Source organism: Geotrypetes seraphini, chromosome 9 (genome assembly GCF_902459505.1).
Source record: "Geotrypetes seraphini chromosome 9, aGeoSer1.1, whole genome shotgun sequence".
Taxonomy (NCBI): domain Eukaryota; kingdom Metazoa; phylum Chordata; class Amphibia; order Gymnophiona; family Dermophiidae; genus Geotrypetes; species Geotrypetes seraphini.
Window position 1 is genome coordinate 93,554,357 of NC_047092.1, and position 25,482 is coordinate 93,579,838.

At 44.9% G+C, this 25,482-nt stretch overlaps 1 protein-coding gene across 1 annotated transcript in view; it reads left to right on the top strand.

Annotated features, from left to right (window-relative positions):
* Positions 1-25,482, top strand: part of STAG1 (stromal antigen 1) — a 2,074,316-nt gene that overhangs the window by 1,402,071 nt on the left and 646,763 nt on the right. Inside the window, 1 exon segment of the mRNA XM_033958034.1 lies at positions 13,915-13,995. Within this exon segment, the coding sequence (XP_033813925.1) occupies positions 13,915-13,995 (81 nt within the window).

Sequence of the window (25,482 nt, forward strand, 5' to 3'; positions counted from 1 at the left end):
AAGCACCTCCGCCGCCTTTCCTCCCCTCTCTCTGCCTTCTCCGCCTCTCCGCAAGCTCTCCGCTCCTTTCTCCTCCCCCTCCGCCTCTCCGTGTGCTCTCCGCCCCTTTCTCCGCCTCCCTGCTCGCTCTCCGCCCCTTCCTCCGCCTCTTGGCAAGCACTTCTGCTTCTCTCGCCGCTGCTAAGTGCCTCCTTCCTCTCTCTCTAGTTCAGCCTGCCTGCCCGCTCTCACTCCCTGCAAGCACTCTCACGCTGCTACCATGTGCTTGCCTTGCCTGGCTGGCCTAGAGTAAATCTGCTAAATCTTCTCCTGACGAGATGCTTGCCTCGCTGCCTCCCTCAGGTCAGGTGCCAGCAACAGTTATCAAGCTACCCAAGAAGCTTGTCTCCAAGTCAAAGACTCATTCTTCCTTCTCTTCCTCGGAGACTATAGCCACACCAAATGTACCAGATCCTCAAGTCTTGGTGTCACATTTGGACCATTTGGATCGCCAGTTTGGTAATATGCTTACCAAACATACTCCGGCATCGACTCTGCTTCCTGCAGTCCTGTCTGAGCACTTAGTATCACAAGGAGTTGAGTCCTTCGGAGTGCCTCGAGAGCATTCTATACACTGTCTAACATCTTTATACCCCCTTCTAGATCAGAACGATTGGTTATCCCAGGACAAGTAGGCAGGTATTCTGACAAGTGGGTGATGTCATCCAATGGAGCCTCGATGCGGATGCCTCACAAGTAGACTCGCTTGAAGAAACTCGAAGTTTCGAGTCGCCCGCACCGCGCATGCACGAGTGCCTTCCCACCCAGCGCAGGGCGCGTCTCCTCAGTTCTTACTTTTCCATGGAGCCGAGAAGTCTGTCTTCAACTCTCTACGTGAAGTGTTTTCACTTGTGCCTTCTTTAGTCTGTGGTTTTTGTGTTCTTTTACTACAGAATCGCTGTTTTATTCTTTGTTTTATTCTTTTCTTAAAAAAAAAAAAATTTTCTTCCGTTCGTTCGAGCGGGAAGGCCTCGTGGCTGCAGCCCCGTGGCTTCAATCTTGCGGCAGCGCTTTTTCGGCCTATGTCCCGGCCTGCAACCAGTTTTAAAAAGTGTTCCAAGAGCCAGCGCGCAATTTCCTTCACGGACCCTCAACGACGCTGTCTTCTGTGTCTTGGGCCTCAACATCTCCCGAAATCGTGCCGGCCTTGCTCAACACTTAAGTCTCTTGCTTCAAGTGTCGTTGCATCCTGTGGGAGCAGCTTTTCAGCATGGAGTCTTCGATAGAGCTTTCGACCTCAAAGGGTGCTTCGCCCTCGACCTCATCCAAAGCTCTTCCGGCTTCCACAGCTTCTACTCCGAGCCTCATCAAACCTGCCTCGTTTGTACTGGCTCTTTCGACGCCTGCTGCAATGCCTTCCTCTGTCTCTTCAGGTCAGATAGGGCAGCAGCCCATTCCCCTGGTGGTGCCTAAGGCTTCTAAGTCCAAGCACTCTTACACTGCCTCGAGGGAACACGAGGCCCTTGCAGGTGGTCCCTTTGGAGACGCAGATCCATCCTTGCCGGCTTCGTTCCAGATCTTGTTAGAAAAGCAATTCATTCAGCTCTTTACTACCATGGAGCTGAAGCTTCTCTCACAAATCCAGCCTGGGCATACCAAGGTCTCCCGCGAGGTTGAGCCGCCTCCTTATGTCTCAGTCTTATGCACACTCTTTGCAGGGAGCAGAGTCTCTGCAAGTGTCTGGTCTGGCATCTAGGCATGAACAGCAAGGAGCAGATTCTTTGCCAATGCCTCCGTTGGAACCCTCACACTCGAAGCAAGGAGCAGAGTCTTTGCGAGTGTATCGAGGTTCCTCCTCTCAGCCTCCACTGCTTCGTTCCACAGCATCCAGCCCTATCCATTCTCTGGGGGCTTCGACTGGGACACGTTTTCCTCGATCATCGAGGCTGCTTCGAGACACACCTCTCATCACAGATCGAGGCATTCTTCGAAGCATTCATCCAGGCATGCCTCGTCTCATCGCAAGCAGCCTTTTCTTCAATTTTCTCCACTGCCTACATCGACTCTTCCGCTTCCGGACCTCGAGGACCTGGTGGGTTCTTTTTCTCCATCCAGGTCTCCTTCTTCGCTGGACTAAGCTGCCTCGACGTCCTCGAGTCCCTCTCGAGGCCAGGCTTTAGCAGATCAGCTGTCTTTTTCATCTTTCTGCGTCAGATGGCGGTCGACTTGGATATTCAACTTAATACTGGCTCGAAATTCTCCAGGGAGTATCTCGAGACCATGCATCTTCCTCAATCTCCGGCTGAATCTCTCAAGCTTCCTCTCCACATAGCTTTGTCCGCTGTCTTGACAACACTCAATTGTCTCACCAATCCCTTCTGGTTGAATCTTCTTTGAAACGTTCTCACCCTTCTCAGGTGTATGCCACTGTTCCTCCTGGAAGCGAAGGTAAAACGATGGACAGATTTGGTTGTCGCATCTACCAGAATTTGATGATGACCTCCAGAGTCCTCAACTATAATTTTCATTTCATCACCTATTTTAAGTTCTTTCTTTCCATTCTTCCAAAGTTCATGCCTTATCTGGATTCTCGCATGCACTTTGAATTCCAAGAAGTCCTTGCATCCTTGTCACAACTCTGGCTGCAACTTCTTCAGTCATCCTATGATGCTTTTGAGCTGTCTGCTCGATCTACTGCTTGCCTCTGTGGCCATGCAACGTCTGGCTTGGCTCCGTACTATTGACATGAATCCTAATTTACAGGACGGGCTGGCTAATGTTCCTTGCGCTGGCAATGACCTCTTTGACGAGTCTATAGAGGCAACCACCAAGAAGCTCTCAGACGATGAGAAGTCTTTTGCATCCATTCTCAGACCAAAACCGAAGCCAGCTCTTCCTAGTCCTATATGCCCTCCTCAAATCTATCAGCGGTGTTTTCCTCCAAAGCAGGCTCCTACTCGTCAGCCTGTCAAGAGGCAGCATCCCCAGAAGCAGCAAAAGCCTCAGCCATCTGCTGTACCTAAGGCTCCTCAGCCTTTTTGACCGTCTTGAACGGAGCATAACCTCAGTTGTTCTGCCATTTCCCGTTTTTTCCCCCATAGGAGGTCGTCTCCATTATTTTTATCACCAATGGATGACGGTTTACTACCGATCTCTGGGTCCTTTCCATCATCAGGGAGGGATACTCTCTTCAATTCCATCAAGATCCTCCGGAACATCCTCCAAGAGAGTATCCTTCCAATCCCTCCAAGACCGCCCTTCTTCTTGAGGAAGCTCAAACTCTACTTCAGCTTCGAGCTGTCGAGCCCATTCCTCTGGCTCAGCAGAACAAGGGTTTTTACTCCTGGTACTTCCTTGTTCCGAAGAAGACGGGCGATCTGCGACCTATTTTGTATCTCAGGGTGCTCAACAAATTCCTAGTCAGAGAAAAATTTTGCATGTTGAACCTGGCATCTCTTTATCCCCTCCTTGAGCAGAATGACTGGTTATGCTCTTTGGATCTCAAGGAGGCCTACACACACATTCCCATCCATCCGGCCCTCCCGTCAGTACCTCAGATTTTGGGTGGGAACTCTACATTTTCAATACAGAGTACTTCCTTTCGGTCTGGCCTCCTCACCAGAGTCTTCACCAAGTGCCTGGTTGTGGTGGCCGCTGCACTCAGGAAATCATGGTCTTCAAGTATTTCCATACCTCGACGACTGGCTCATCAAAGACTCCTAGTCTCAAGGCGTCATCCTAGCGACCCAACGGACTATCTGGTTCCTACAAAGTCTGGGATTCGAAATCAACTTTCCCAAATCCCATCTACAGCTGTCTCAGACTCTTCAATTCATCGGGGCCATTCTGGACACGATCCAACTCAGAGCATTCCTTCCTCAACAACATCTGGAAGCTCTTCTCCAGCTTTGTCATGCAGTGTCCTCTCGCCCTTCCATTCTGGCGAGACACATGATGGTTCTTCTGGGTCACATGGCTTCCACAGTACACGTGACTCCTTTTGCCAAACTTCACCTCAGAATTCCTCAGTGGACCCTGGCATTTCAATGGATGCAGGTTTCCGACCCTCTGACTCGACACATCCAGATCACTCCTGCTCTGACAGAGTCTCTTCGCTGGTGGATGCTCTCTTCCAATCTATCCAGAGGCTTACTTTTTCACACGCCCCCCCCATCAGAAGGTTCTCACAACCGATTCTTCAACTTACGCTTGGGGGGCTCATGTAAATGGTCTCCGTACTCAAGGCTATTGGACCAGTACAGATCGTCATTGTCACATCAATCTACTGGAACTCAGGGCGATTTTGAATGCTCTCAATGTTTTTCAGCATCTACTTCATGACCGTGTAGTCCTCATTCGAACGGACAATCAGGTCGCAATGTATTATGTCAACAAACAAGGTGGCATGGGATCTGCCTCCCTCTGTCAGGAAGCTCTGAAAGTTTGGGATTGGGCAATTCGCCACAACACCTTCCTCAAAGCTGTCTACTTTCAGGGGGCAGACAATGCCTTAGCGGACAACTTGAGTCGTCTTCTACATCCTCACGAATGGACTCTCCATTCCACGCCCCTTCATCACATCTTCTCTCAGTGGGGAACGCCTCAGATAGACCTCTTTGCAGCCCCTCACAACTACAAACTTCCTCAGTTCTGCTCCAAGATCTACACTCCTCATCGCCTCGAGGCAGATGCTTTTCTTCTGGACTGGACGAATCTCTTTCTATATGTGTTTCCTCCATTTCCTCTCATTCAAAAGACGCAGGTCAAGCTGAAGACCGACCATGCCACCATGATTCTGGTTGCTCCTCGGTGGCCCAGACAACCCTGGTACTCCCTTCTCCTTCAATTCAGCAGCAGGGAGCCATATCTTCTACCAGTTTTTCCCCCTCTGCTTACGCAGCATCAGGGATCTCTCCTTCATCCCAACCTATAGTCTCTACACCTGACAGCTTGGTTTCTCTCAATGTAACTCCTCTCCAGTTTTCTCAATCCGTGAGAGATGTTTTGGAAGCTTTACAAAAGCCTACTACTAGACAATGCTATCACCACAAATGGACTAGATTTTCTACTTGGTGTTTTTCTCATCATAAGGAGCCTCAACATTCCTCCTTATCTTCAGTTTTGGACTATCTGTTGCACCTTTCTCATTCTGGCCTCAAGTCTACATCGATACGAGTCCAATTGCTGCTTTCCATCAGCCTATTGAAGGGAAACCTCTCTCTGTTCATCCTGTGGTTTCCAGATTCATGAAAGGACTTTTCAATGTCAAACCTCCTCTCAAACCGCCTCCTGTGGTTTGGGACCTCAATATTGTTCTTACTCAGCTGATGAAACCTCCATTTGAATCAATGGACAAAGCTCATCTGAAGTATCTCACTTGGAAAGTGGTATTTCTCATTGGCCTCACTTCCGCTAGACGAATCAGTGAGCTCCAAGCAAACTGAAGACAACCAGAAGGAACACAAAAAACACCAAAAGGAATGTCACCGAGTGGTTAGGGAAACAAAAAGAGAATATAAAGAAAGGCTGGCGAGGGACGTGAGAAACTTCAAAACCGTTCTTCAGGTACGTGAAGGGAAGAAACCGGCAAAGGAGGAAGTGGGACCGTTGGATGATGGAGACAGAAAGGAAGTGGTAAAAAAGGAGAAAGAAGTAGCCGACAGGTTAAACAAGTTCTTCTCGTCGGCTTTCAAGAGCGAGGACACATCCAATGTTCTGGAGCCCGAGGAGATCATAAGTGGGGATCAAGATGAAAAGCTGGAGCAAATAGAGGTAAGCCAAGAGGATGTCTTCCGACAGATAGACAGATTGAAGAGCGACAAATCACCAGGCTCGGACGGAATCCACCCAAGGGTAATAAAAGAACAGAGAAATGAAATAATGGAAACACTCCAGCAAATATATAACCTATCCTTAAAAACTGGGGAGATCCCGGAGGACTGGAAAATAGCAAATGCCTATCTTCAAGAAGGGATCGAGGGGTGACCCGGGAAACTACAGGCCGGTGAGCTTGACCTTGGTTCCGGGAAAGATGATGGAAGCACTGGTTAAGGACAGCATCTGCGAGCACATAGAAAACAATGGACAGCTAAGGGCGAGCCAGCACAGCTTCTGCAAGGAAGGTCGTGCCTCACGAACTTACTGCACTTCTTTGAAGGGATAAACAGCCAGATGGACAAAGGGGAATCCATTGACATCATTTACCTTGACTTCCAAAAAGCCTTCAACAAGGTACCCCATGAACGGCTGCTCAAGAAGCTGGGGAACTACGGGGTGAAAGGGGATGTCTATGGATGGATTAAACACTGGTTGGCGGGCAGGAAACAGAGGGTTGGAGTGAAGGGCCAATACTCAGACTGGCAATGGGTCACAAGCGGAGTTCCGCAGAGGTCGGTACTGGGACTGCTCCTGTTCAATATCTTCATAAACGACCTGGAGACGGGGACGAAATGTGAGGTTATTAAATTTGCAGATGACACCAAACTTTGCAGCAGGGTTAGAACCACGGAAGACTGTGAAGACCTGCAAAGGGACCTAGCGAGACTGGAAGAATGGGCAAAAAAGTGGCAAATGAGCTTTAATGTAGAGAAATGCAAGGTCATGCATGTAAGGAAAAAGAACCCGATGTTCTGCTACAAAATGGGGGGATCACTGCTAGGGGTAAGTAACCTTGAAAGAAACCTAGGTGTGTTGGTGGATACAACAATGAAAGCATCGGCACAATGTGCAGCAGCCTCCAAGAAAGCAAACAGAATGTTGAATATCATCAAAAAGGGTATCACGACCAGGACAAAGGAAGTCATCATGCCGCTGTATCGGGCAATGGTGTGCCCGCATCTGGAGTACTGTGTCCAGTACTGGTCACCGTACCTCAGGAAGGACATGGCAATACTTGAGGGAGTCCAGAGAAGAGCAACTAAATTGAGAAAAGGTATGGAAAACCTTTCATACGCTGACAGGTTAGAAAATCTGGGGCTCTTCTCCCTGGAGAAGCGGAGACTTAGAGGAGACATGATAGAAACCTTCAAAATCCTGAAAGGCATAGAGAAGGTAGACAGGAACAGATTCTTCAGACTGTGGGGAACCGCAAGTACAAGGGGGCACTCAGAGAAATTGAAAGGGGACAGGTTTAGAACAAATGCTAGGAAGTTCTTCTTTACTTAGAGGGTGGTGGACACATGGAATGCACTCCCCGAGGTTGTGATAGGGCAGGGCACGCTACGGAGGTTCAAGGAAGGTTTAGATAAATTCCTGAAGGATAAGGGGATTGAGGGGTACAGATAGAATTAGAGGGTACAGATAGATTTAGAGATAGGTTATAGGAAAAGTCAGGGACCACTTAACAGGTTGTAGACCTGATGGGCCGCCGCGGGTGTGGACTGCTGGGCGCGATAGACCTCTGATCTGACCCAGCAGAGGCAACTCTTATGTTCTTATGTTCTTAGTTGTGGATCGAAATCAAATCAAATCAAATCCACCTTTTACAGTGTTCCATCATGACAAGGAGGTTCTTCGCACTCATCCAAAATTCCTTCCTAAAGTGGTCTCTGAATTTCATCTCAACCAATCCATTGTCTTCCAGTATTTTTTCCAAAGCCTCATTCTCATCCTGGAGAATCAGCTCTTCATACTCTGGACTGTAAACGTGCTTTGGCTTTGGAACGCACCAAACCACACAGAACTGCTCCTCAACTTTTTGTCTCCTTTGATCCAAACAAGTTGGGACGTCCTATTTCTATGTGTACCATCTCCAACTGGATGGCGGCTTGTATCTCTTTCTGCTATACCCAGGCTGGATTACCCCTTCACAGTAAAGTCACAGCCCATAAGGTCAGAGCAATGGCAGCTTCTGTAGCTTTCCTCAAATCTACTCCTATTGAGGAAAATTGTAGAGCTGCTACCTGGTCCTCGGTTCATACCTTCACTTCTCACTATTGTCTGGATACTTTCTCCAGACGGGATGGACAGTTTGGCCAAACAGTATTGCAAAATTTATTCTCCTAAGTTGCCAACTCTCCCACCATCCCACTTTGGTTAGCTTGGAGATCACCCACTTGTGAGAATACCTGCCTGCTTGTCCTGGGATAAAGCACAGTTACTTACCATAACAGTTGTTATCCAGGGACAGCAGGCAGCTATTCTCACATCCCACCCACCTTCCCGGTGAGTGGCTTCTCTGCTAGCTATCTGAACTGAGGAGACGCGCCCTGCGCTGGGCGGGAAGCCACTCGCACATGCACGGTGTGGGCAACTAGAAACTTCGAGTTTCTTCAAGCAAGTCTGCTTGTGAGGCGTCCGCATCAAGGCTCCGTTTGGATGACGTCACCCACTTGTGAGAATAGCTGCCTGCTGTCCCTGGATAACAACTGTTATAGTAAGTAACTGTGCTTTCTTGTCTCTAGATTTAAAAGAGGCTTACACTCACATTCCCATTCATCCAGCCTCTCGACAATTCCTCAGATTTCGGGTGGGGAATCTGCATTTTCAGTACAGAGTGCTACCTTTCAGCCTGGCTTCCTCTTCAAGAGTGTTCACCAAGTGCCTAGTTGTAGTAGCAACAGCTCTGCGGAACCATGGTCTACAGGTGTTCCCGTACCTGGACGACTGGCTCATCAAGGATTCAAAATCTCAAGGGGTTATTGTAGTGACCCAACGGACTATGTTGTTCCTACAAAGCTTGGAGTTTGAAATCAACTTTCCCAAGTCTAAGCTACAGCCCTCTCAGACTTTACAGTTCATCGGAGCTGCTCTGGACATTATCCAACTCAGAGCATTCCTTCCTCAACAACGCCAAGATGCTCTCATTCATCTCTGTCACAGAGTGTCTTCCTTGACTACAATTTCAGCCAGACACATGATGGTTCTTCTAGGTCACATAGACTCTACAGTTCACGTGGCGCCTTTTGCCAGACTTCACCTCAGAATTCCTCAGTGGACCCTGGCGTTTCAGTGAGCGCAGGCTTGCAACCCACTCTCTTATCACATCAGAGTGACTCCTTCGTTGAGATAGTCTCTTTACTGGTGGATGCTCTCTTCCAATTTCTCCAGAGGTTTACTGTTTCAAACGCCCTCTCATCAGAAGGTTCTCACGACAGATTCCTCAACCTACGCTTGGGGGGGGCTCATCTTGATTATCTCCGTTCTCAGGGCCATTGGTCCAACATCGATCATCAGTGTCACATCAATCTGTTGGAACTCAGAATGATCTTTAATGCTCTCAAAGCTTTTCAACATCTTCTTCATGACCAGGTAGTCCTCATTCAGAAAGACAATCAAGTCGCCATGTACTATGTCTACAAGCAGGGAGGAACAGGATCTCTCCCCCTTTGCCAGGAAGCTCTACAGCTATGGGATTGGGCAATCCTTCACAACATCTTCCTCAAAGCTGTCTACATTCAAGGAGAGAAAAACTATCTGGCGGACAAATTGAGTCGTCTTCTACAACCTCACGAATGGACACTCAATTCCTCTCCTCTTCATCACATTTTTTCTCAGTGGGGAACTCCTCAGATAGATCTCTTCGCATACCCCCACAACAACAAACTGCCTCAGTTCTGCTCCAGGATATACTCTCCTCACTGACTGGAGGCAGATGATTTTCTACTGGAATGGATGAATCAGTTTCTCTATACGTTCCCTCTATTCCCTCTCATTCTCAAGACACTTGTCAAACTCAAACAGGAACATAAGAATTGCCGCTGCTTGGTCAGACCAGTGGTCCATTGTGCCCAGCAGTCTGCTCCCGCAGTTGCCCCTAGGTCAAAGACCAGTGTCATAACTGAGGCCAGCCCTACCAGCATACGTTCCAGTTCAGCAGGAACTCTTCTAACTGTCTTGAATCCCTGGAGGGTGTTTTCCCCTATGACAGCCTCCAGAAGAGCGTTCCAGTTTTCCACCACTCTCTGGGTGAAGAAGAACTTCCTTACGTTTATATGGAATCATATCCCCTTTTAACTTTAGAGAGTGTCCTCTCGTTCTCCCTACCTTGGAGAGAGTGAACAACCTGTCTTTATCTACTAAGTCTATTCCCTTCATTATCTTGAATGTTTCAATCATGTCCCCTCTCAGTTCTTCTCTTTCAAAGGAGAAGAGGCCCAGTTTCTCTAATCTCTCGCTGTACGACAACTCCAGCCCCTTAACCATGATTCTCATAGCTACTCTGTGGCCCAGACAACCTTGGTACTTCCTTCTACTTCAACTCAGCAGAAGGGAGTCACTGCTTCTACCAGTTTTTCCCTCTCTGCTTACACAGTCAGGGTCTCTACTCCATCCCATCCTGCAGTCTTTGTGCACCTGACAGCTTGGTACCTCTCAACTTAATTGCCACTCTACAGTTTTCTCAATCTGTACAGGACATTTTAGAGGCTTCTCGGAAGCCTACCACTAGACAATGCTACAATCAGAAATGAACTAGATTTTCTGCTTGGTACACCAGTCATCACAAGGAGTCTCAATCTACCTCCTGGTCTTCAGTTTTGGATTACCTGTCTCAATCAGGCCTCAAATCCACATCCATTTGAGTCCATTTCAGTGCAATTGCTGCTTTTCATCAGCCTATCAAAGGGAAACCCCTTTCTGCTCATCCTGTGGTTTCCAGATTTATGAAAGGTCTTTTCAATGTCAAACCACCTCTCAAAACCTCCTCCAGTGGTTGGGATCTTGATGTTGTTCTTTCTCAATTGATGAAGCCTCCTTTCGAACCAATGGATTTGGCTCATCTTAAATATCTCACTTGGAAATTGTTTTTTTCTCATTGCTCTCACGTCTGTTCACAGGGTCAGCGAGCTACAAGCTTTAGTTGCAAACCCACCTTCCACAGTATTTCACCATGTAAGGTGGTCCTCCGTACTCATCCTAAATTCTTACCTAAAGTTGTTTCAGAATTTCACCTCAGTCAATCCATTGTACTTCCAGTGTTTTTTCCAAAGCCTCATTCTCATCCTGGAGAAACAGCTCTTCATACTCTGGACTGTAAGCGTGCTTTGGCTTTCTACTTACAACGCACTCAACCACATAGATCTGCTCCTCAACGTTTTGTTTCCTTCGATCCAAACAAGTTGGGACATCCGATTTCCAAGCGCACCATCTCCAACTGGTTAGCTGCTTGCATCTCTTTCTGCTATGCTCAAGCTGGACTGCGTCTACAGAGTTGAGTCACAGCCCACAAAGTCAGATACATGGCGGCATCAGTGGCTTTCCTTAGATCCATTCCTATTGAGGAAATCAGCAAAGCTGCCACTTGGTCCTCGGTTTATACTTTCACTTCTCATTATTGTCTGGATACTTTTTCCAGACGGGATGGCCATTTTGGCCAGGCAGTTTTACAAAATTTATTCTCCTAAGTTGCCAACACTCTCACCATCCCATTTTGGTTAGCTTGGAGGTCACCCACATGTGAGAATATGCTGCCTGCTTGTCCTGGGATAAAGCACAGTTACTTATTATCCAGGGACAGCAGGCAGATATTGTCACAACCCACCCATCTCCCCTGGTTGGCTTCTCTGCTAGCTATCTAAACTGAGGAGAGGCGCACCCTGCACTGGGCGGGAAGGAACTCACGCATGCGCGGTGCAGCAGTTGCAAACTTTCTAAAGTTCTACAAGCAAATCTGCTTGCGACGCTGTCCGTATCCGGGCTCCGTGGATGATGTCACCCACATATGAGAATATCTGCCTGCTGTCCCTGGATAATACTGTGCTATATATGTTACTCTTCTCGGCAGGAATAGTTTCCGAGTTCCCTTGAGGTTTTGCCGGCTGTTTGCAGCTGATATTCTCATGTTAACTCCTATGAACAGAACAGTTATTGATGACCTTGATTGATATGGGTGTCTCTACTTCATGTTGGTTTGGTGGCCCTTGGTGCTTGGGTACTAACTGTAGGTTGCGCTAAGGAGTTCAGTGAAGTACAGAAGAGGCACAGAGAAAAATCTGAATTAGATTCCTTCTGCAGTTGGCATGCAGCTATGGGGACACTACCCACATCTAGAATGTCTCACCTTTCTACCAGAAAAGAGCTTACCAGGGTAAGTACATAGGGCTAGATTCACTAAGCAAACCGATCGTGTACTGATTGGTTTGCAACCCTATTTTACTCCGGCCCGATTAACTTACCTCTCTGCCAATCCAAATCTGATATGTGCATGCAAATGAGGGGAATGGCATACAAAGTAGGCAGGGATACAATTCACAAAACAAATTTTGCAATCTGACTGGGCAGGCCGGTCAACCCAAGAAGCAACTGCTGGGGACCAGTTGCAGACATCCTTTCCGACTCTCCAGCTCCATTGAAGCCCTACTCTTTGCATTCCCCTGCTCTCTGCTGCTCCGAATCTCTCCTGCCTGCTGCCTAAATCTGTCCTGCCTGCCGCCCCGAATTGCCGTCCTGCTCTCTCTTGAATCGCCGCCCTGCTCTTCTCCTGATCTCTTCTGCCTGCCACCCTGAATCTCTCCTGCCCTTCCCCACATTGCGAGCTCATGGTTTTTATCCTGTGGGTTAAACCCACGGGCTCACTGGCTACAATAATTAAAGTAAAAAAAAAAAAAAAAAAAAGTTGCAGCTCAGATGGGTCTTAGACGCATATGCAGACTATCTACAGATGGTCTGTGCATGCGTCGGGTCGCACACTAGCGATCTGTGACAGCAGGATGGGGGCGATCCTCTGATCGCCCCCATTTGAATATTGCTGATTTGTGAATCCATCGGACCTGCCCGGTCACGATAGGGCAGGTTAGTGAATATAGCCCATAATCTCTTTTTCTCTGGCCTATTAATATTTTATATAAACAATGCTTAATATATTTATTTGGATTTATTAACTGCCTTTTTTATGAAGAGATTCACCCAAAGCGATTTATAATACAATAAATAGTAATCAGGTACTCAAATATTTTCCCTATCTGTCCTGGCAAGCTTACAATCTAACTTTGATACCTTGTCTTGCCTAGAGTCACAAGGAGCAGGCTAGGTTCAAACTCACAACCTCAGGGTGCTGAGGCAGGCAGTTCTAACTACTAGGCCATAACCTCTACTGTGACAATCCAGTTATAGAATTGCCTTTAAGTTAATTACACCCTTAGGGTCTGATTGTATATATGGCGCCTAAAAAAATTGGCACTGATCAGACTCATACTTAGTGGCATGTCATATACAGAATCAAGCTCAGTGGCTGTACGCATCACTGACATTTAGGCACATTCATTTTGACCAAGAAAAACCAGGCCTAAATACCTGTACCCAAGTTGTGCGCAGATTAGGCATATTCTATAAGAATGTACTTAACTTTTAGGAAAGTCCATGATCCGCCTATGCTCCTCCCCTGGCCATGCCCCCTTTTGAGATTCATGTATCAAGTTGTTGTTCATAACTTCTAATTAGTGCTTATTAGCATCAGTTATGAGGTGTCAATTGCCAATTATCAGCACCAGTTGGTCTTGTAAAACAGTTGCACACACTAATCAGCAAATCAGAAACTGGTGCTATATACAAAATTTTTTTTGGGGGGGTAGTCAGTATTCTTAAAGGCACGTGACAGAGATGCCTCCAAAACAGTCAGATTTTTTTTTTTCCCTTCCTGAAAAATGTGAAGGAATTTTATGGCTTCATGTCCATGAAATATAACTAGAGGGAAAGCTCAGTAGAAATGGGGTCAATATTTAAAGGGAGCTGCTGTACACAAGAGGCATGGCCTCTTTGTTGCATCACTTGCTCATCTAATTCTGCAATTTCATCTTGATTAACTACTAGGAGGTCATTAAACAGTTAACACACAGATTAGTGTATATTTTTGTTAGATGAGTGCAGTAGCTGCTACCTTGGTGACATGCCATTTAGTATGCTAAGTCACAGTTAACAAGCATGGAATTTATTACCTAGAGAAAATTTGGACTGTTACTACTAAATTAAACTACTTCTTTCTGGCCTTTCTTATTACAGATAGTTGTACAGGCGTTGCAATGTTCTCATTTCTCTATTCTTTGGCAACTAGTGAAAATCACTGAAGGTTCACCTTCCAAAGTAAGTAAGGATTTGTTCTCAGTTATTTTTATTTTCTGCAAGTAGCATTTATAAAGTGATACCCTACTGGACTAATTAAGCTGTCTAGGCTTTAGGCGGATAACAATTTTTTAAATATAAATAAGTAATATGGTTTTGCATGTAATAAGTTCAGGACTTGAAATACTATAGAACTATTTTAAAATATAGAAATGTAGACTGGAGTTGAAAATCTTAAAATGTTTCTGAGATTGTATTTAAAAAGATACAGTGGCTATGTGACCAGGGTAATATCTAACTTCTGATAGAAACCTAAATAATTTCTCATAAATAGTAGTTGTTTATGAGGTTCAGCTAGGTTTCACAAATAATTGCAATGGGAGACAATATGTTGCCATCTCTGAGGAAACGTGACTAAAGTTGCAGACTCCAAAATGTTGAGAATATGCTTTATAGACATTTGCCCTCGATTATGGCTAGACACATCTAGATGGGCTCTAGTTGGCTTTGACAGCAACTTCAGTAGATGGGGTGGGGGGGGGGGGGGGAGAATGTTCAGTGCTATATAGACTTCTACAGTCTGTTCCCTGAAAATGGCAAAGATGGATAAGATCAAGAATATATATGCTATATTAAAACACACTGAGTTAATCTTTACTGGCAGACTGGATGGACCATGCAGATCTTTATCTGTCGTCATCTACTTAGTTATTGTGTTCATGTCTTGGATTCATAAGCATTCAGAAAAAGTTTACATTTTGAACTTCTGAAACTTTTTTTTTTTCATATAAAAGGATGGGGTTTGGATCAGGCAGGATTAACCAATAGGCCAAGTAGGCATGTGCCTAGGGCCCGAAATGGTCAGGGGGGCCCCGATGAAGAATCTCAGAGAGAGCGAGACCAGAAGGCTTTGAGCATGCGCAAATGCTCAAAGCCCAGTCCAGCCCAGCACAGGGAAGAGGGAGGATCTCGGTTGCACCGCCCAGCCCAGGCCAGAAGAGGAAGGATCTTCGGGCACCAGCACCTCCTTTGCATTGGTGCTGGTGCCAGTGCCCATTCGGGGTAAGTGATGTCGTTGCGGTGCTCGGGGGGGATGTAGGATCGCGGGGAGGGACGACAACACGAGCGGTGGGGGATGCCGTATCACTGGGGGGATGCCAGATCGCAGGGGGGTGGCGCTCATAAACCAAGTCAAACTCGGTTTCCGAGGCACCAATTTTGCGAATGTTTTGCTCGTCTTGCAAAACACTCGCAAACCGGTGCACTCATAAACTGAAGTTTGACTGTATTGTGAAAAAAAGCAAAGTTTTTAAGGTTTTCAAAAATAATTGTAGTTGGCCCGGTAGTCCATTCAAAATCTCTACCAACTTGAAAGTATAGGACTGATAAAGTTTCCCTGTTAATTTAATTCCCTTAAGAGAGGGAAACGATAACTTGTACTTCTGTGTGTTCCTCATATAACAGGATCTGTATGTATTCCAACATAAAGGAATCCAAAGGTCAAATATTCCATAAAGAAGTTTAAAAATGATGGTTGCATATTTAAATTGGATCCTATATAACAGAGAGGTAACCAATGAAGCTTTTTCAGCAAAGGAGAAACATGATTGAACTTTTTGTTTCCCAGCAGAAACAACTTTTTCGGTATCATGGATGCATCACATGTACCTTCAACATCATCTAAGCCCTCGACATTGAAGGCATCACCATCATCTAAGGTACCCTGCTTTCCATGTCGGTGTCGCAGACTATAGCGTCAGATAAGCCAGCTAAAAAGTCACAGCTTCCCAGACGGTGTCTCAGGCCACAAAGGTACAGAGTCTAGTCTTAACTGACCAAACAGAGACCCTTGATGCGGCTTACTTCAACCTTAAGGGGTGCATCTTCCTCTATATCATCCTCTCTGGAGTGAGCCACAGCACTATTGATACCGGCATCCAAGTCACGGTATCGGTGCAGGCCAAAGAGAAGCTTGATGCTCTCTTTAAACTGGAGTTTTGGGACATGTTCCAGATGGTCACTCCCATCTCGACTCCTCCGGTACTGGCCCAGCCTGAGCTTTTCTCCATGCAAGATGCAGGTACCACCACTGCCTCATCGGTACCACCTCCATGGCACCGATCATCTTAATCGAGCCATGCTTCTCAGCTCCAATTTCCTCCTCAGAAACATCGCTCCTCCAGGCATTGGACATCTTCACCAAAGCGTCGATCCTCGAAGCATCGGACACCTTCACCCAAGCGTCGCTCCTCGAAGCATCAGACACCTTCACCCAAGCATCGTTGCCTCAAGGTAACGATCAACTTCTTCGGAGTGTATACAGAAGAAGTGTCCCTCTTCTGGGCATAGATCCAGTCATTCCAGACATTCGTCCCCATACCTTCCATCTACCAAATCTGGCAAATACTCTTCCAAGTCAAAGCATATTTCTCCTGCATGCTCGGAAAAGCATACGCGATCTGTGTCCACCTGCTTCATCGGTTTGGTACGAGGAAAACTGAAGGTACCATTCTCTTTCCATTCCTGTGGATTCAGATCTACATCTCCAGTCTGTTCATGAGGCGTCTCCCTCATCTATGGAAGCTTATGGTTCCCAGATAGAGCATTATCCTCGCTCTGCTTCCCATATGGAGCCTTCTCCTTCTGAACCAGTCTCTTTTACCCATTTCATCAGGCAGATAATTAAGGACCTTGTAGTAAAATTGGAGGCAGATTCCAAATATTCTGAGGAGTACATAGAGACCATGGATATAAAATATCTTCCTAAGGAACTACTCAAGCTTCCTTTGCATGGTATCCTCAAAGAAGCTCTTCGTAAGAATTGGGACTCCCCTTATTCTGTACCAGCTGCTCTCAGAAAGCTTGACTCTCAATATAGGATCATCCCTATTCCTGGTTTCGATAATAAGCCTCAGCTCTCTCAACAGTCTCTCGTAGTGGAGTCCACTCTTAAGAAATCTGTTCCATCTAAAATCTATGCTACTGTCCCTCCAGGACGTGAGAGTCACTCAATGGACAAGTTTGGTAGACATCTCTACCAGAATTCCATGCTTGCTAAAAGAGTTATAACTTACAATTTTTATTTCACTTGCTATTTGAAGTACTGGGTAAAAACTATGCCAACATATTTCAAATATCTGCCTCACATCGGAAGTCAGAGTTTCAGCACATGTTCCATACTCTTCAGCAGCTCAGGCAACATATCGTGCAGTCCTCTTATGATGCCTTTGAGCTGTCTTCTAGAGTGTCTGCAATCTCAGTAGCCATGAGGAGGCTTGCATGGTTAAGGGTAGCAGACATGGATCCTAACCTTCAAGATCGGTTAGCTAATATTCCATTTCTAGGAGAACACAACTAAAAAGCTTTCAGAGCCTGAAAAATATTTTAATTTGTTGCTGAGGCCTAAGGCTAAATCATCTGCCTCTAAACCTTACACGCCCGCTTCTTCATATTAGAGGCGTTTATACTCCAAGTCTGCTCCTCTTTCCAGGCCACAACAGAAGAAACAACATCAGAAGCATCCCCCAGAAATCCCAAACCTCAGCTGCTCCAAGTCAAATCAGCCTTTTTGACCAAGTACTCGAGAGCATAATTTCAGTCAAGCTGTCTCTGCCTCTCCCTCTCCCCATCGGAGGTTGCCTGCTTCATTACCATCCTTGTTGGCAACTCATCACCTCCAAGCTCTGGGTTCTCAATATCATTTGAGGTTATTCTCTTCATTTCTTCAGTATTCCTCTAGATCATCCTCCAAGAGAGTTTCCTTCCAACCCTCTTCAGTTCTCTCTTCTCCAGGAAGTTGAATTTCTGCTCATTCTCAATGCCATAGAGAAGGTTCCATTGGACCAGCAGAACACGGGGTTTTATTCCTGCTATTTCCTTGTCCCGAAAAAGATGGGAGATCTTCGGCTGATATTGTACCTCAGAGCTCTCAACAAATTTCTTGTTAAAGAAAAGTTTTGGATGCTGTCTCTGGTGTCCCTATATCCTCTTCTGGATCAAAATGATTGGTTATAAGAACATAAGAAGCGCCTTCTCCAGATCAGACCTTCGGTCCATCAAGTCCGATCGATCCGCACACGCGGTAGGCCCTGCTAGGTGTACACCTGGATAATTTTTAGTCACCCATATCCTTCTATGCCTCTCGTAAGGAGATGTGCATCTAGTTTGCTTTTGAATCCTGGGACGGTCGATCCGCAATAACCTCCTCTGGGAGATAATTCCAGATGTCAACCACTCTCTGCGTGAAGCAGAACTTCCTGATATTTGTCCTCTGGATCTCAAGGAGGCTTACACTCACATTCCCCATTCACCCAGCCTCTCACAAGTTTCTCAGATTTCGGGTGGGAAATTAGCATTACCAGTACAAGGTTCTATCTTTCAGCCATCTATAGATGATTGGCTCATTAAAGATCCCTCGTTTCAGGGGTTACTGTTGCGACACAACAGACTATACTATTTCTGCAAAATTTAGGATTCAAAATCAATTTTCCAAAATCTCAACTGCAGCCTTCTCAGACTCTTAAATTCATTGGAGCTCTTCTAGATACTGTGCAGCTCAGAGCATTCCTTCCCCAGCAACGTCAGGATGCTCTCATATACCTTTGCCATCAGGTGTCACTCCTTCCTTCACTTGCAGCGAGGCACATGATGGTTCTTCTAGGTCATATAGCCTCTACATTTAACGTGACTTCTTTTGCCAGGCTTCACCTAAGTATTCCTCAGTGGACACTGGCCTCTCAGTGGTAGCAGACTCTCAATCTGCTTTCCCAGCATATTGAAGTAACATCCTCTCTTCAGCAATCTCTTCAATGGTGGATGCTCACTTCCAATATATCCAAAGGTTTGCTGTTCCAAGCACCTCTCCTTCAAAAGGTTCTCATGACAGATTTGTCAACCTGTGCATGGGGAGCTCATGTAGATGGTCTCCATACTCAAGGTCACTGGTCTACCACAGATCGTTGCCATCACATAAATCTGTTGGAACTCAGAGCGATTTTCAATGCTCTCAAGGCTTTTCAGCATCTTCTTCAAGATCAAGTCATTCTCATTTGTACAGAAATCAAGTAGCCATGTACTACTTGAACATACAAGGAGGAACAGGATTTTTTTCCTCCTTTGCGGGAAGCTTAGAAAATTTGGAATTTGGCAATTGCCCACATTTTTCTCAAAGCTGTATATATTCAAGGGGAAAAAAATTCACTGGCAGACAAATTAAGTTGCATTCTGCAACCACACGAATGGACACTTAATTCACCAACTCTTCATCAAAATTTTTCTCAATAGTAGACTCCTCAAATACATAGTAACATAGTAGATGACAGCAGATAAAGACCTGAATGGTCCATCTAGTCTTCCCAACCTGATCCAATCTAAAAATTTGTTGTTTTTTTTTCTTCTTAGCTATTTCTGTGCAAGAATCCAAAGCTTTGCCCTGTACTGTTCTTAGATTCCAGCTTCTGAAGTCCCTGTCAAAGCTCACTCCAGTCCATCTACACCCTCCCAGCCATTGAAACCCTCCCCAGCCCATCCTCCACAAAACAGCCATATACAGACACAGACCATGCAAGTCTGCCTACTACTGGCCTTAGTTCTTCAATATTTACTATTATTTTCAGATTCTAGATCCTCTGTGTTCATCCCACACTTTTTTGAACTCCATCATCGTTTTCATCTCTACCACCTCCCTCGGGAGTGCATTCCAGGCATCCACCACCCTCTCCGTAAAGAAGAATTTCCTTACATTGCTGTTGAGTCTTTCACCCCTCAAGCTCACATTATGTCCTCTGGTTTACCATTTTTCTTTCTCTGGAAAATATTTTGTTCTATGTTAATACCTTTCAAGTATTTGAACGTCTGAATCATATCTCCCCTGTCCCTCCTTTCTTCTAAGGTATACAAATTCAGGGCTTCCAGTCTCTCCTCATATGTCTTTTGGTGTAAACCTCTTATCATTTTTGTCACCCTCCTCTGGGCCACTTCAAGCCTTTTTGTGTGCTTTGCGAGATACTGTCTCTAAAACTGAACATAGTACTCCAAGTGGGGTCTCAACAATGACCTGTACAGGGGCATCAACACCTTCATTCTTCTACTGGTTATGTCTCTCTGTATACAGCCCAGCATCCTTCTGGCAGCAGCCAACGCCTTGTCACATTGTTTTGTTGTCTTTAGATCTTCGGACACTATCACCTGAAGGGCCCTCTCCCCATCCGTGCACATCAGCCTCTCACCTCCCTCCTTCTGATTATTAATCCCCAAATGCATTACTCTGCATTTCTTTGCATTGAATTTTAGTTGCCAGATAGTAGACTATTCCTCTAACTTTTGTAGATCCTTTTTCATGTTTTCCACTCTCTCCTCGGTGTCTACTCTGTTACAATCATGGTATCATCAGTAAAAAGGCAATACCTTTTCCTTCTAACCCTTCAGCAATGTCACTCACAAACATATTGAACAGGATCGGTCCCCAGCACCGAACCCTGAGAGACCTCCACTACTCACCTTTCCTTCCTCTGAACAATTTCCATTAACCACCATCTCTCTGGCATTTGTCTATCAACCAGTTTCTAATCCGGTTTTCCACTTTGGGTCCTAACTTCAGCCCTTCAAGTTTGTTTAAGAACCTCCTGTGAGGAACTGTGTCAAAGGCTTTTCTGAAATCTAAGTAAATTACATCTGGCATATGTCCTCATCCAGCTCTCTGGTCACACAATCAAAAAATTAAATCAGGTTCGTTTGACAAGATTTACCTTTAGTAAAGCCATGTTGCCTTGGATCCTGTAACCCATTAGATTCTAGGAAGTTCATTATTCTTTCTTTGAGCAACACCTCCATTACTTTTCCAACAACCGAAGTGAGGCCTTACCGACCTGTAGTTTCCCGCTTCATCCCTGTGACCACTTTTGTGAATAGGGACCACATCCACTCTTCTCCATCCCCAGTAACCACTCCCATCTCCAGATATAGACCTATTGTGTCTCCCCACAACAAGCTACGCCAGTTCTGTGAAGATTATACTCTCCTCATCGCCTGGAGGCAGATGCTTTTCTCCTAGACTGGACAGAAAAGTTCCTCTATGCATTCCATCCATTTCCACTTATTCTCAAGATACTTGTCAAACTAAAACAAGAATCTGCACCATGATTCTGACAGCTCCTCTGGGGCCCCAACAACCATGGTTCTCCCTTCTACTTCAAGTCAGCATCAAGAAGCCACCTCTACTACCAATCTTTCTGTCTCTCCTTACACAGAGTCAGGTTCTCTTCTTCATCACAACCTGCAGTCTCTACTACCTGACAACCTGGTACCTCTCAGGATGACTTCGCACTTTCAGTTTTCTCAATCTGTGAGAGACATCTTAGATGCTTCCAGAAAACCAGCCACAAGACAATGTTACACTCAAAAATGGACTAGGTTTTCTGCTTGGTGCAATCTTCATCATCAAGAGCATCAGTCTACCTCCTTGTCTTCGATTGTCGTCTATCTGTTTCATTTATCTCAATCTGGCCTCAAATCTACCTCCATTAGAGTCCAACTTAGTGCAATTTCTGTTTTTCATCAACCATTGAATGGAAAACCTCTCTCTGCTCATCCTGTGGTTTCCAGATTTATTAAAGGACTTTTCAATGTGAAACCACCTCTCAAACCACCTCCAGTGGTCTGGGATCTCAATGTGGTACTTGCTCATCTGATGATGCTTCCATTTGATCCAATGTCTATGGCTCATCTTAAATATTTCACTTGGAAAGTAGTTTTCCTCATTTCTCTCGCGTTGTCTTAGTGAACTACAAGCTTTGTTAGTGCACCCACCATTTACAGTATTCCATCATGACAAGGTGGTACTACGCACCCATCCATAATTCTTACCCAAAGTTGTTACAGAATTTCATCTAAATTAATTGATTGTTCTTCCAGTGTTCTTTCCCAAGCCTTATTCTCATCCTGGGGAAACAGCTCTTCATACTCTGGACTGCAAACGTGCATTGTCCTAGTATTTGCAATGTACTAAATCACATAGATCTTCTCCACAACTGTTTTGTCTCTTTTGACCCAAACAAGTTGGAGCATCCTGTTTCCAAGAGGACACATTTCCAACTGGTTGGCTGCTTTAAAAAGTTTCTTATTCATTGATGCTTTTGGCTAACTATGCTACTATTCTTTTCTTATTGAACCCCTTAGTCCTTTTGTTTTTCCCATATATGTTCTCTTTTCTGTATTTATAGTAGTTCTTCCACCTATCCTTTTTGTTCTTATTACATTTACTTTGTGTCTTGTTCGTCTGAGTATATTTTGTCTGTTTAATACTGCTGTTTATAATTATGTTCTTACCCCTATTTTATTGCTGTAATACGCTTAGTATTTTGATAAGTGTTTAATCAAATTTACAATAAACTTGGTAAACTTGCTTGCATTTCATTTTGTTATGGTCAGGCTGGGTTGCAACTGGAAAGTCGAGTCATAGCCAATAAAGTTTGAGCTATGGCAGCTTCAGTAGCTTTCCTTAGATCTACTCCTATTGATGAAATATGCAAAGCTGCTACTTGGTCCTCGATTCATACCTTCAGGTCTCACTATTGTCTAGAATCCTATTCCAGACAGGATGGCCACTTTGGCCAAGCAATATTACAAAATTTATTTTCCTAAACGCCAACACTCCCACCATCCCATTCTGGCTACTTGGAGGTCACCCACATGTGAGAATATGCTGCATGCTTGCCCTGGGAGAAAGTACAGCTACTTACCATAACAGGTGTTATCCAGGGACAGCAGGCAAATATTCTTACAACCCACCCACCTCCCGTGGTTGGCTTCTTAGCTGGCTATCTGAACTGAGGAGACGTGAGCCTACATCAGGTGGGAAGGCATACGTGGTGCGGTCTGTCGCGAACTTTCTAAAGTTCTTAAAATGCAACAGCACTTTTGCAGCTGTCCGCATCAGGCCATGTGGATGACGTTGCCCACATGTGAGAATATCTGCCTGCTGTCCCTGGATAACACCTGTTACAGTAATTAACTGTGCTTTCCTTGTTCAGTTATAACCATTCACCAGTAGGCAGAGATATGGAACACTAACTGAGCTCTGTCTTATATAGAATGGTAAGTCAGTATTATATATCTCTAGCAAATGGATAGATGATCTCTCGCCAGGTCCTGGATTCATCTGCTGTTTGGCTCTTGTTCTGGGTTTCCCAATTTGGTTGAGCATGGGGTCAGTTAGACTCTATGTTGCCTCTTCTAGGTGGGCGCCAGGTCCCTATCCCCCTCACCCCAACTCCTGACTCCTGCTCCCTTCTTCTTATATTAAAAAACCACACTTGATTTGTAGGAGAGTGGCTTTGCTGCCATGGCTTTAAGTAAAAGTGGGTGGTGTATCCACACTGTGGTAATTTGGTTTTAGATGAATATTTGGCTCCTTTCTTCTTACTTTTGCTTTGGTTGAAGGGCTGGTGGGGTCTGGGACATATCCTTGCTGGCTGGTGAGGGTTTGCATATTTATTCATTAGCACGCTATCCCTTTCCAAAATGACCGACCACCTAGAAATCTTAGTTTGTAAAATCAACAGTCAACTAGAAGAAATCCTTATCCTGTATATTATTCTATGTCCCACCAAAAATCTGGCCCAAAGCCAAAGAAGACTTCTGTGAATTTGTCCTACACAATTCAATTAGTCCTAACTACAACATCATCGCAGGGGACATAAACATACACCTAGATGAAGAGAACAATACAGACACTAAAGAGCTTAAAAACTTTCTATCCCTACTCAACTACAACCTCCCCATACCCACACAAACTCACAAAAAAGGTCATCATTTAGATATGGTCGCCATGTCCACAAAGAAAACCCTTGACCCTGTCATCTCTCTGCTTGAAGGCACCTGGTGTCACGACATCTGGTCCGATCACTTCACCTATTATTTCAAGCTAATCTGGTTGCACCGAAAATCTAAAACACGTCTGATGACAAAAAGAGAACATCACACAAGAGGCTATATTAATCCAGTAGAATATTGGTCACAATACGAACTGCTAACAGAGATAAAGGAAGGAATCAATTTCTGGGATCACTGGATGACAACCAGCACATCAATTTTAGATAAAATTGCCCTTATACGTAAAAGCAAAAGTAATGCAAACAAATATAACAAATGGTTCGACATCGAACTACTAAAAATGAAACAGCTAGCTAGTGACTGGAAAGAATTTGGAAAAAAACAGGAGAACTGACAGACTGTAACAACTGGAGAGCCAAAATAAGAATCTACAAACAACTGATAAAAGACAAACATAAAGCATTCTACTCTACCAAAATCAACCTATCTTGCAATGGTTCACAAGGAATCAATACAAAAGAGTTGTTCAACCTAATCACAAATCTATTTGACACCACCCGCCACACTATACCTGTGCACAACACGAAGTTACCCTCTGCGAAAGACCTAGCACTTCATTTTGACTCTAAAATCAAAAACCTAAGAAATAACTGTTTAACAAACACCCCTAGTGATCACAAAATAGCTAACTTACAAGGTAATGAAATACCAACAGACATGATCTGGAGTTCCTTTATGATTTAGAATGGAATAACTACACCAAACTGTACAACAAATACTCTAGATCTCACTGCGTTCTGGACTCTTGCCCCCCGGATATTATGAAAGTGGCGCCATTAGAATTTAAACTATCATTGCTACACTGCTTAGCCCACAGCCTAAAAAATGGGAACTTCCTCACTAATAACGGTCACATAATAATAACCCCTATCCCAAAAAATAGAAAAGATCTTCAGCGCTAATAACCAACTACAGATCTATAGCATCTATCCCATTTATCATAAAAATCTTGGAAGGATTGGTCCACACCCAATTGATAGAATATCTTGACCAGTTCTCTCTCATACATGAAACTCAATCCGGTTTTAGACCTTTGTTCAGTATGGAGACAGTAATTGTGGCTATCTTAAATTATTTAAGCCTACTGTTTAGCAAGGGCCTCAATGCCCTGATCATGCAATTCGATATGAGCTCTGCCTTTGATCTAGTAGACCATGGGAAAATGCTACAATGCTTAGATGCCATTGGCATCAGGGATGAGGTGTTGAACTGGTTTCATGGCTTCCTCACATCCCGTACCTATCAGGTACATTTCAACTACGATCACTCCGATATCTGGAGCAACTCATCCGGTGTGCCACAAGGGTCACCGTTATCCCCATTACTTTTTAATGTCTACATGTCGTCCCTGGGCACGCAATTAACCCAACTGGGGATAAAACTGTTCAGCTACGCAAATGATTTTACGATCATCATCCCATTTGCTAACTCCATCTCGGAAACCATTCCCAAGGCATCAGAAGCCATAAATGTGATGGAACAATGGATGACAGACTTTAAGCTCAAACTCAATCCAGAAAAAACAAAATTCTTCATTGCCTCTCCCCACCCGCTTGATACCAAAACCCCATTATGTATCAGCGAACTTAGTTACCCTATTCAGTCCACCATGAAGAT